General features: G+C 50.6%; 1 protein-coding gene across 3 annotated transcripts in view; it reads left to right on the forward strand.

The window, feature by feature from the left end:
- The window catches only part of GALNT13 (polypeptide N-acetylgalactosaminyltransferase 13), a 57,310-nt gene that overhangs the window by 23,071 nt on the left and 21,858 nt on the right, over window positions 1-12,381 (forward strand). For all 3 annotated transcript variants that reach the window (XM_050339674.1, XM_050339672.1, XM_050339673.1), the window contains 4 exons: window positions 2,712-2,878; window positions 4,572-4,779; window positions 5,638-5,808; window positions 11,498-11,615. In XM_050339674.1, the coding sequence (XP_050195631.1) occupies window positions 2,712-2,878; window positions 4,572-4,779; window positions 5,638-5,808; window positions 11,498-11,615 (664 nt within the window). The remainder of the gene's footprint in view (window positions 1-2,711; window positions 2,879-4,571; window positions 4,780-5,637; window positions 5,809-11,497; window positions 11,616-12,381) is intronic.

The raw sequence follows: 12,381 nt of genomic DNA on the forward strand, positions 1-12,381 counted from the left end.
GCCCCTTTAGGCCCTGCCAGGGGCTCTCAGGTGTCCCTGGAGCCTTCTCTGCTCTGGTTTGTGTGGGAAGCAGTTCCCTCACGAGGACACCACAAAATCCCCTCCCAGGAGCTCTGTGGGTGCAGTTTGGCTCTGGGGTTGGTGTTTTAGTTCCATCTCCTCCGTGTGATGTCACACAGACAGTTTAATTTGCCTCCCATGACGTCCGGAGTTGTCCCCAAAGAATGTCCCTTGACTGCCCCAGTCCTGTTGGGAATGGCCAACTTGAAGATTTTAATCAGTGCCAGCTCTGATTTGAAGTAGCTATTGATTAAACCTTAAACCAGTTTAATTCATCAGAGAAATGCTTAATTTTATTTCTAAGTATTTGCTGCAGCAAGGGAAGAAATTCATCTTCAATCTTTTCTGGCTGAGTAAGGTTGCAAGTGCTTGTCTCCAAATTGCTAGACCGTTATAATTGGATTTTCTTACTGAAATGTAGGTTGAAATTAGCTCCTGTGTGAGGAGCATCCACTCCTGAGCAGAAACATCATGATTTTGTAGAGAGGAATCATGGCTTGAATGTGATGCCACAGTTTAGTGTTGGATTCTGCAAAGCAAAGCCCTTGAGAGGTGGTCCCAGGGTGGGGGGAGAGGATTGGGAAGCAGCAGTTCAGGACTAGCAACCAATATCTGTGAAAATTTGCTGGGTGAAACGCCTGTGAACATCTCCCTGTGCCTCAAATCTGTGCTCAGAGCAGGAAACCTTGATTAGATTCTTTAGGTGAGACCACTGGTTGTTGTTGCTGCAGTTCAGCCCAGATAAAGGAGGGTAGATGGTTTTATTTTGGGGTGTTCACGTCTAATCCATTTGTCCTGTGGGATGCACTGCAGGAAAATGTGTGGGATTGACACAGTTGAGGGAGCCCAGTGTTAGGTCAGCTCTGCTTTTCCTCAGCAGCCCATCCCAGGCTGGTCCCTGTGTCCCCCCTCTGGAGCAGAGCCCACCCTGCAGAGCCTGGGATGCATTTTCTCCTTTAACAGCCAGGGCTGCCCAGGCATGGAATTGGTCTCGTGGTGTGGAGCAGGTCAGGAATGGGCATTCCTGTGTTTGCTGCTCTTGGCCTGACCAGGTGTGAGGAACAAAGTTCAGCTTTCACACTTCCCCTGGAGGGAAATGTGGGAATGAGGCTCTGGGTCCGGACTGAGGAGTTGGAAGAGGTTGTGGAATCACAGACAGCAGCAAGAGAACTTTAATTATAGTTTCATTGCTAAAACTGAGCCCTTAATGATTAAACTGTTGGGCTTGGTTTAGTTTTTTTAGGGGATGGGCTGTGAGATGAGCTGGGAGGTTCTTTCCTGGGAAGGTGATGAAGGCCCTGGCACAGGTTGGGCAGAGAAGCTGGGGCTGCCCCTGGATCCCTGGGAGTGTCCAAGGCCAGGTTGGGTGGGGCTTGGAGCAACCTGGGACTGGTGGAATGTGTCCCTACCCATGGAACAAGATGAGCTTTAAGGTCCTTCCCACCCAAACCAGTCTGTGACTCTGGTTCTGTGAAAACCCTGGTGCAAACCTTGCTGCTCCCACGATTTGCCCATATCCAGTGGGAAGAACGGGAATAGGGAGAGTTGTGCTCTGTTTTCGTGTCCCTGATCACGGGAAACATGTTTTCCTGCCATTCCAACAGCTGCACTGACTCCATGTGTATTCATAAGGTGACAGCTGGTGGCTGCAGGAATGAAAACAGGGATTGTGTGAGTTAACAATCAGTGAGCATTGTACAGTGCAGGGGGGAGGGAGGGAGCCTGTGAGGAATGGGAGACTGATCCATCAGTTCTTCAGCATGGGCTGGATTTCTGAATAGGAGAAATCAGTCTGTGAGTCACAGTTTGGTTTCAGTGAGGGGTTGTATCTGTTGTGTGCCCACAGTCCCTGGGCAGGGGCTCTGAGGCGTGGTGGGGGTACAGGCTGTGGGGAGCTGTGTCCTGGAGCTGGGGAAGGGGCTGAGGGAGCTGGAGGGGCTCAGCCTGGAGAAAAGGAGGCTCAGGGGGGACCTTCTGGCTCTGCAACTCCCTGACAGGAGGGGGGAGCTGGGGGAAGTTGGGCTCTGCTCCCAGGGAACAGGGACAGGAGGAGAGGGAACGGCCTCAGCTGTGCCAGGGGAGGGGCAGGTTGGATACTGGGGAAATTCCTTCCTGGAAAGAGGTGTCAAACCCAAAGAGGTTGATGAGCACCAGGGGCAGAGCAGGACCTTGCCCAGCCAGGAGTGAAGTGGAACTCAGGGTATGGATCAGTCACCTGTGGCTGGGTTGTGCTTGTTTTCCACTGCACTTCCTGCAAATGGGAATGGCTCTGAGAGCAGGAATAGTGATGGTTCATCCACTGTGTGCTCGTGTTCTTACTGATCTTTGCTGTTTAACTTCTGGAGTGAGTCAGAGACCTGGGAATATTGGTGTGAGGCAGTTCAGTGAGAACTAATCGATGTCTCACTTCCTCCAGAGGGTTGGTAGAAGCCAAACCTTCCCATGCAGAGCAGCCTCACGTCACAGCAGTCAGCATTTCGGTCCCTGTGTCTCCAGTTTGCCTCCTCCCTTCACCTCCATCCTCCTCAACCCCCTGCAGGTTCCCCTGGGGCGCTGCCGTGGCTGCTTCCTGGGCCCTGTTCCCGTTGTTTTTAAGGGCTGTTTTAAAGATTAACCCACCTCTCCCCGTGGCTCTGCCGTGTCTGGGGCAGGTGCAAGACGAAGGTGTACCCCGAGGAGCTGCCCAACACGAGCGTGGTGATCGTGTTCCACAACGAGGCGTGGAGCACCCTGCTGCGCACCGTGTCCAGCGTCATCAACCGCTCGCCCCCGCGCCTGCTCCGAGAGATCATCCTGGTGGACGACGCCAGCGAGAGAGGTGGGGCTGCCACGCACCCATGCCCGTCCCAGGGCTTCTCCTGGAGCCAGCCTGAGGGTCCTGGGAGGGTCCCCTCCTGAGCAGGGGGTGGAGTGTGGCTGCCAGTGGGTGCTGCTCGGGTTTTGGTGTTTCTCGGGGGTTTTTTTTGAATGTACTTCCAGTTTTTTATCGTGTCCAGTAGTTGTGGCTGCCCCTGGATCCCTGGAAGCGTCCAAGGGCAGGTTGGGCAGGGCTTGGAGCAACCTGGGCTGGTGGAAGGTGTCCCTGCCCACGGACAGACGAGCTTTAAGGTCCCCTCCAACCCAGACCTTTCCACAATTCCATACAATGATGAGAAGCAGAAGTGTGGGCAGAGGTGGAGATGCTGACAGGGAGTGACAGGGGGTACAGGTGGCTCCTCAGGGTGTAGCTCATAAAATCCCAGACTGCCTTGGGTTGGAGGAGATGTTTAAAGGTCATCTGGTCCAGCCCTGCCACACAGGGAGGGACACCTTCCACCAGCCCAGGCTGCTCCAACCTGGCCTTGGACACTGCCAGGGATCCAGGGGCAGCCACAGCTTCTCTGCCCAACCTGTGCCAGGGCCTGCCCACCCTCCCAGCCAGCAATTCCTTCCCACTCTCCCATCTGTCCCTGCCCTCTGGCAGTGGGAAGCCATTCCCTGTGTCCTGTCCCTCCATGCCTTGTCCCCAGTCCCTCTCCAGCTCTCCTGGAGCCCCTTTAGGCCCTGCAAGGGGCTCTCAGGTTGTATCCAGAATTTCACCACAGCTATTTTTGCACTGCAGTTTAATGTTTCACATTCCTCTAAAGGTCAGTCCTTTTCCACATCTCTTCCTGTCTCTCAAGCCCCTCATTCTGTGATTCAGATTTTCCTGAACATCCAGACTGAGCCAATTTCACAGAATCCCAGGATGGTTTGGGTTGGAAGGGACCTTAAAGACCATCTCATTCCAACCCCTGCCTTTATTGCTCCTATTTGGGGTTCATTTCTTTTGCTCTTGGGTTTTTTTTCCAGTTCTTTTTTTAAACCCAGGCTTTAGAAAGAAAACTGTCTCCTGTGAAACTGATGTTACCTGGAAAAGGAATCACACAACGTTCTTTCAATGGAATCAATGGAATGATAAATTTTCCTGGAGTAGCCAAATGAGCCTAATGGCAAACACAACCTGGAACTGCAGCTGCTCCAGGGACAGAGGAGGATGCAGCGACTCCGTCCTTCAGTTCTGCCTCATGGAGCATTAACTTAACTCTAATTACTCTCCTGCATTTCCCTGCTCATTAAGTGGTTTAATGGTTCTCTGTTCCAGAAGGTGGAGGAAGATTTTAGCCAAGTAACTCTATTTTTTTCTAAAAGCAGCCGAAGAGCTCAAATGGTGAAATTCATCCAAAACGACCCCTTTTGTATCGAACCATTGGCGATTTGGCCAAAGTGTCTTTGTTTTGCACTCACTGTTTGCTGGGTTATCCCAAGAAATAATTGACTGTGATTTATTTAAAATTCCTGTGATTTTACCAGAGAACCCGAGAATGGGTTGGGCTGGAAGGGACCTTAAAGATCATCTCGTTCCAACCCCCCTGAGATGCTCCAGCAAGCCGGGGGTGGGCTGTGTGTCCTTTGGAGCCTTCAACAGCTGCTGAACCTCACTAAAAATCACATTTCCTCTCTGTTCCCCCCCCCCCAATTATATCTGACAGAGTTTCTGAAGGCCTCCTTGGAGAACTACGTGAAGACCCTGGAGGTGCCCGTGAGGATCATCCGGATGGAGCAGCGCTCGGGGCTGATCCGGGCGCGGCTCCGCGGGGCCGCCGCCTCCAAGGGCCAGGTCATCACCTTCCTGGATGCCCACTGTGAGTGCACCCTGGGCTGGCTGGAGCCCCTGCTGGCCAGGATCAAGGAGGACAGGTGAGGGACCCTGGCTCCAGGGACAGGGGGCTGCTCCGGGTTCTTCCCCGTGCCAGCAGGAGGGGCTGAGACAGCTCCCCGAGCTGAAGAGGAAGAGTTTGGTTCGGATCTATCAGATTATTCACTGATGTTGTATCAGAACCTGATTTCTAAATAAAAATGTGATGATATTCCCCAGGGTCTGGGTGGTCCCACCCCAATGGCAGCTTTCTCCTGCTTGCTACCAGGGACAGCTTCTTGTCTGTCTGACCTCCAAAACTCACTGCATTTGCACCCTTTTTTCTTCTCTTTTATTTTTTTCCCTTCTACCCCCCTTTTTTCCATATTTTTTTTTCCCCCCCTTTTTCTCCCCTTTTCCCTCCTTTTTTTCTTTCTTCCCCCTCCTTTCTCCAATTTTTTTCCCCTCTCACCTTTCCCTCTATTTTTCCCCTTTTTCTCCCCCCCTTTTTCTACCCACCCTTTTTCTACCCCCTTTTTCTACCCCCTTTTTCTCTACCCCCTTTTCTACCCCCTTTTTCTACCCCCTTTTTCTACCCCCTTTTTCTCTACCCCCTTTTTCTACCCCCTTTTTCCTACTCCCCCTTTTTCTACCCCCTTTTTCTACCCCCTTTTTCTACCCCCTTTTCTCTACCCTCCCTTTTTCTCTCCCCCTTTTTTCTCCCCCTTTTTTCCCCCACTTTCCTCTCCCCACTTTCTCTCCCCCTTTTCTCCCCCTTTTCTCCCCCCTTCCTTCTCCTTCTTTCCCTCCTTCTCTCCCCTTTTCCCTTCACTTCCCCCAAATCCCTGAACACCCCCCTGCTGACCCTGGAACCCCCCCCAGTCAGTGCCCAGCTCAAATCCAGCTGCCTTTTCCCGCAGGAAAACCGTGGTGTGTCCCATCATCGACGTGATCAGCGACGACACCTTCGAGTACATGGCGGGCTCCGACATGACCTACGGGGGCTTCAACTGGAAGCTGAACTTCCGCTGGTACCCCGTGCCCCAGAGGGAGATGGACAGGAGGAAAGGGGACAGGACCCTCCCTGTCAGGTGAGAGCTGCCCTGGGCCTGCTCTGTGTGTGCTTCCCTAGAGAACAGCTCCGAATTCCCAAAGTCCTCCCGGGATCACGGCAGGGAGTTGTGGGTAGCAAAGGGCAAACTCTGACCTGTCCTTAGTGCTGCAACAGAGCTGAGAAAAACCCATTTCACCTTCTCCTCACCGGGCTATAGTGCAAAATATCTCTGCTTGCTCAGCTCCCTCCCTTCAGATTTCTGCAAACAGCCTTTTTATTACATTTTTTAACCAAATATCACGAGGGGTTTCTGGGCGTTTTGGACGCTGAACCCCCTCATTCAGCTGTGATGATTTGCTCTTAAAGCTCCAGCTTCCTTAGGAAGTGGAACTGATGACTGTGCACCCTGAGTCAAAAATGATCTAAGAGCGTTTTTTTAATTACCTTCCCTCCCCCCAACCGGCTTTTAGCTGGGATTTTGGGGGATTCTGGGGTGTTAGTGAGCAGAGAGGGGGTGAGGGGTCAGGGGACCAAGTGCCACATGTGCCAACAGAATTGATTACTGTGCACCCTGAGTCAGAAATGATCGAAAAGCCTGTCCTGACCCCTTCCATTTAATTGCTGGAACCACAGAGTGGAACAAAACCTCTTCCCAAATTCTAAATGAAGCTGAAAGGGAACAAATTGAATAAATTACTGGTGAGGGGTTATTTGCTCAGCTCGAATGGCTTCTGTGGCTTCATGGGAAGTTCAGAAATAGATAAAAAAAAGGGTTTCTGAGTAGATGTAATGGTTTCAAACCTGTGGGAGATGGGATGGAGTGGGCAGAATTCCAATGCTGCACATTCCTGGAGCAGGGAGGGAGAAGGAGAGGCAGCTCAGGGAATGGTGTGTCCAGGTAAGGTAGGGATGGAGGGGCCAAAAAAAGCCTTTCACCATTAATTCTGCCAGAAAATGGCCAAAATCTGTCCTTGTTTGTCCTTCAAAGCCTGGAATGAGGGAAAGGTTGGATGTTTTAGGTTTTATTCTCAGGAAGAGTGAGGAGGGTTGCCAGGAAGTCGTGAATGGAGGGAGGGGCTGAAGCTATTTTGGAGTCAGGAGAACTGTTTTTCTCAGGATCTAAAATATTCTCCCTGGGCTGTGAATTCAGGCAGCAGCTCCTTGATTAAAGCTCAGGTGTGGGTGGAAGTTGGGAGAGTTAATTAATTACCCTAACGAGCTGCAGAGCCTCTCTGTGCTCCGTCCATCCCAGCTCTCCTGAATCCACTCGCACAGGGAGTTTCCAAAGAAAGGCAAATCCCAGTTTTTATTTCCTTCCCTTGAACTGGAGTAGGGCTCAAACTTAACCATCCTCCCACCAGCCTTTAGCTGGGATTTTGTGGGATTCTCCCCTGGGAGGGTGTTGGTGAGCAGAGTGGGGCTGAAGGGTCAGGGCCCAAGTGCCACGTGTGCCGTAATTGTCACTCACACAGGAGCTGCAGAGTGAAGAGGAGGCTCCTTGTGCTGGATTAAGGCCAAAGTGTTGGGGTTTAGTTTAGGCATTTCAGGCTCTCTGGTGTCAGAAGGATCCCAGGATGATGGAATCATTTAGGTTGGAAAAGCCCTCTTAAGACCATCGAGTCCCACCATCACCTCCACCGTGCCAACACCACATCAGAAATACCAGAAATTCCACAGCCAAAGAGTTGAGTTCTACCCTCAGGCTGTGCCAGGGGAGGGGCAGGTGGGACATCAGCAGGAATTTCTCCTGGAAAGGGTGGTCAGGCACTGGCACGGCTGCCCAGGGAGGTTTGGAGTGCCCAGCCCTGGAGGATTCCAAGGCAGGCCTGGCCGTGGCACTCAGTGCTCTGGGCTGGGGACAAGGTGGGGATGGGCACAGGGGGATCCATCCAGGGCTGGGAGGGCTTTTCCACCCTCAGGGATTCTGTAATTCTGTGAAAAAAATTACATTTGAGCTCAGTCACAAATAGTTTTGGTGGCTGCTGCCACTGGATATTCAAAAAATAGGGGTATAAAATCACCACCAGCCTAAGCCAGGCCAAAAATATAGAAGGAATTGGTGAGTTCATTTTTTTATTCCATGTTGATTTCCCTGTTCTGTAACATCATTTCAGCCTCGTGTTTTTATTCCTATTTTCCTTTGTAATCAGTGGAACAGGCAGAAAACACAAACCTCCTTGGGTAACCCCTGTGTGCATGTCTGTAAAACCATTGCTGCACTCCAACTCTGCTCTTTGGTAACTTAAAATCCATGTAATCTGCTCAAATTTCCTCTGAAGAATTTAGCTTCCATAATCACAGGGATAAATTCCCACCTTTGCTCTCTAGATTTAAAATCATAACACAGGCATGGTCACACCGAGGGTTATTTTACATGTGATTTATTATTTATGTGTAATTCGTATTGTTGGGGAAGTGTTTTTATGGAAAATTGAGGAAAGCTTAGTGAGAAGAGCTGGCTGGTGGGTCTGGATAGAGTTGAGCCATCACATTCCCTAAATTAACTCATTAACCCCAATGGAATTAAAGGCAGAAGGTGCTGAACTTGTGGAAAAGGGTTCCTGACTCTTCCCAGTCCGTGGATCTGAGCAGTGCTGGTGGATTTGCTGAGGGAGTTGCAGGAGCTGAGCAGTTCTCAGTCCTGTATTGGAATCTCTGGATTTGCTGGGAAGGGTTAATGAATTCCATGACTCTGCCGTTCAGCACAGCGGGGAGGGAGCTCCTGACATTCCTTAGAAAAATGGGATCCTTTGCCTTATTTTTAGCACAGGGAACGTGGGGATCCACAGGTGCTGCTCCTGCTGCTCAGGGATACCTTGGACAGCTCCTTTCTCATCCAGGATCCGTTCCTGGATGCTGTTCCTGGGCCCTCCAGGAGAAACCCCTGACTTACAGATTGTTCTGGGGACAGAGCTGCTCAGGACAAATCTTTCCCTGTCTGACACGTGTTGGGATCAGCTGGAACGTGTTTTTTTCCGGTGTATTTGCAGGAATGAAGTGGGAGCTGTGGCTCTGGGAGCACATATTCCCTGAGCCTTGGAGCGTGCAGGGATTGCAGGGCTCAGTGCGGGGCTTTGTGTCTCACTCTGAAGGTCCAGCAGCCCCCAGGGACTCGTGGCAGTGGGTTTATAGGTGTTTTTTTGTTTGGATACCAAAGTCTGTTCGCTGCTGTTTGGCTGCTCCTGAGGGTCTTACCTGTTTCCATGTAAATGCTGTAATTCCACTGTCACCGGAGTAACCTCCGGCTTTGCCACACTTGGAAATGAGCAGACCTCGTCAAAATGGGTTATTTTAGAGTGCAAAGCCCGTTTTTGCTGCTCAGGGAGCAAAACCTGGATGGTTGCCCTGGGCAGAGGTGGAGCCTAAAGCTGAATCTTCCCGGGGATGCTCCGGTGGCTGTCGGAAGGTCTGGGAATTCCGGGAGCGGAGCGGCTGCTCCTCGGGTGGGGCCGGTTCAGCTGGCAGAGCTCACGGGCAGTGCCAGCCAAACCCAGCCCTGACAACCCTTTCCTCCCCCTCTTCCCGCTGGGAAATCCTTGCCCAGCATTTGTACTCTGCAGAACGTCCTTTGCCTTTGAGGGGAGTCTTTTTTTCCTGCAGCAGCAGAGCCCTTGTCTGTGCTAGAGATCAGCTCCCAAACATCTCGTCTGACAGGGATTAAAAACATGAAGTGTTTCTGTGCTGGGCTTCTGCAGTCTCTGCTCAGCACATTTTCATGGATATTTCCATGCCTGCCCTTCAGGTTTTTAAGCTGGAGGCACTCCAGGCAAGTATTAGAAATACTAAAAATGCGGATTTGTCCTGGAAAATCTTTTCTCAAGTATAAATTAGATATTGGGAGGAAAAACACAAGATTAAATATTAGGAGTGTATTAGAATCATAGAATATCCTGAGTTGGAAGGGACCCACAAGGACCATCAAGTCCAATTCCTGGCCCTGCACAGGACACCCCAAAAATCCCACCATGTGCCTGAGAGTGTTGTCCAAATGCTCCTTGAACTCTTGGTATTGTGTTTATTTTCTTATAATTAAAAATGAAAACTTAATTATTAAACTTAGAGTTGACTGCAATTAATCCTGCCTGGGTGATGCACAGCAGTGGTTGAGACTGGTTTAAAAACCTTATTGCAGGAGAAATTCATAGTGGTCTTTTTTATTAGTGGTTTTGTGACTGTTGGAGCCCTTTGAGCAGTGCATGCCCAGGATGGGATTCCTTGTGGGATGCAGGGTGAGGTGATGTTACCTGGAATTTGGGAGCATCCCATGGCAGGAGTGGGGTCCCTTGGATGTCTCCTCCCATCAGGGTGTGCTGGGCTGGGCTGAGGCATCAGTGGGATGCAGCAAACCTGGGGTTTGTGTGGTGCAGGTCCAGGGGTGGGAATCCTGAGGGCTGCAGTAACTGCACAAGTGGGAAGCTGGGATGGTATCCAAAATCAGACTGGGTTCAGATGGGGATCAGAGTTAACCTGGAGCCATTACTGGGGTGGTCACTGTGACTGCAGTAGGTAAAGCAGAACTGGGAGATGTGGAACTGAGGAAAAGCTGTAGGAACCCTTGATCTTCCTGCCTTTGCTGCTGGGATGGGCTGAGCTGGTGTCACCTCCCCCACCTCAAAATCCTGTGTCACCCACTTGGCTGTTGGTTTTGAAGCTGAGGATGGAAACGTGGCTGATCCTTGATCAGGGATCCTTGATCCTTCCCTGGGAGGGTGGGCAGGCCCTGGCACAGGTTGGGCAGAGAAGCTGTGGCTGCCCCTGGATCTCTGGGAGTGTCCCAGGCCAGGTTGGAGCACCCTGGGACTAGTGGAAGGTGTCCCTGCCCATGGCACTGGATGAGCTTTAAGGTCCCTTCCAACCCAAACCCTTCCATGATTCCACGACACCTCAGTGTGCTGCAGGTCCTCCCCACCAACTCCCATGGATTCAGGAATGCTGAGAGCTCAGCAAACAGGGCTGGGACACATTTGGGCTGAACCTCCACCCTCTTTACCTGTACCCCCGAGTCTGAGTGTGGGGATGTTTTGTAGCTGGGATTTGGGATTTTGGGGGGGTGGGTGTTCCCTCACTCAGAGCTGTGCTCCTGCCAGCTGGGGTGGGCATTCCTCAGGAAAACACGGAGCAACCACGGACAGGGAAGTAGGACACCCTCACACAAAGGGAGCTGCACTCCCATGGATTTGCTGTTGTAAGGATTTATAATCCTGTTAGGAGAGATTAGGCCTGGTAATTTTATGCACATTTAGTCTGCTCTGAGGCAAAGCCGAGGCATTAAACTCCTCACTGAGCACTCCAGATGGGATTGGAGCTGCTGCTCTGCACGCAGGGGGCCAGCATTCCATCCACCTCACCACCACAGTGCTCCCAAATAACCTCTGGAATGCGATTGGACGGGTAGGGAATGACCCAGAGCTGTGGCTGGGACGGGACTGCCGTGGATTTTGGGGGAGAGCACAGAGAGCACAGGCAGATTGTCCCTTCACTCCTGGTGGCTTCTGTCCCAGCTGTGTGCATAGCAATGCTGTGTGCATAGCAATGCTGTGTAGTCCCGCTGTGGGAGGTAGTGAAATGTGCTGTAGTGTCGCTGCTCAATTCCACAGTGTCTTTCAAAAGGTATTTTTTCTTTTTTCTTTTCTTTTTCCCTTTTCTTTCTTTCTCTTTTTTTTTTTTTGTTTTGTTTTGTCGTTTTTGTTTCTTTTTTTTTTTTTTTTCTGTTTGTTTTCAACTAGGACCCCTACTATGGCTGGTGGCCTATTTTCTATTGACAGAAACTACTTTGAAGAGATAGGAACTTACGATGCAGGAATGGATATCTGGGGTGGCGAGAATCTTGAAATGTCTTTTAGGGTAATTGCTGTTTTCCTTCATTTTCTGTCCAAAAACCCCACAGTTGTGCTGTACCAGTTCCTACCCCACGCTCAGGGCGCTCTTAGGTGGCTTAATTTGAATTTCCAAGGATTTGGGAAACACCTCCTTGCAATATTTCCACCCTTTTTACTGCATGAAATATTTTAATGCTCTTTGGGGGGATGTTTATGCTTTCAAAATTATGTGTATTTTAGTAATTCCTTCTTACAAGAAACAAGTCTTCCTGTGAGCTGATACTGATGACAGATATTGATATAAATTTATATTTAAAACAATACAAATGTGTTTTAACAGAAGTTTTGGAGGTTGTGACATCATGAACTTGCAAGTTCTGGCTGGGATTTTTGGGGCTGTGTGAGGGAAATTCCCCATCCTGCAGAAAATCCCTGTATTCCTGCTGGGATAGGTGTGTTCCCATGGCATGGATAACATCTCTGAGGGAAATGCATTCAGTAACTGCCCTTTAGACAGACAGGAGAGCTGGAAAATGGGGGCTTTGATAAGTGGTGGTTGGAAGGGGTGTTGGAAATGGCTTTGAACTGCTCTGATGGGGCACAATTTACAGTAATTCCGGGCAATAACCCCTGGGATTGCTGTCTGGGACCCACAGCACGTCCTGGAGAGGCCCTTTGTCCCCTTCTTCTGTCTTTGCTGTTCAGCCAGGACCATTTCCCGTGACAGAAACCCCTTGGAAGGTTTTGATGAAGGAGGTATTTCTGGACAGGACCAACTGAGAATTTAAAGG

The sequence above is a fragment of the Myiozetetes cayanensis genome, unplaced genomic scaffold, assembly GCF_022539395.1.
Source record: "Myiozetetes cayanensis isolate MyiCay16 unplaced genomic scaffold, myiCay2020 scf9, whole genome shotgun sequence".
Lineage (NCBI taxonomy): Eukaryota > Metazoa > Chordata > Aves > Passeriformes > Tyrannidae > Myiozetetes > Myiozetetes cayanensis.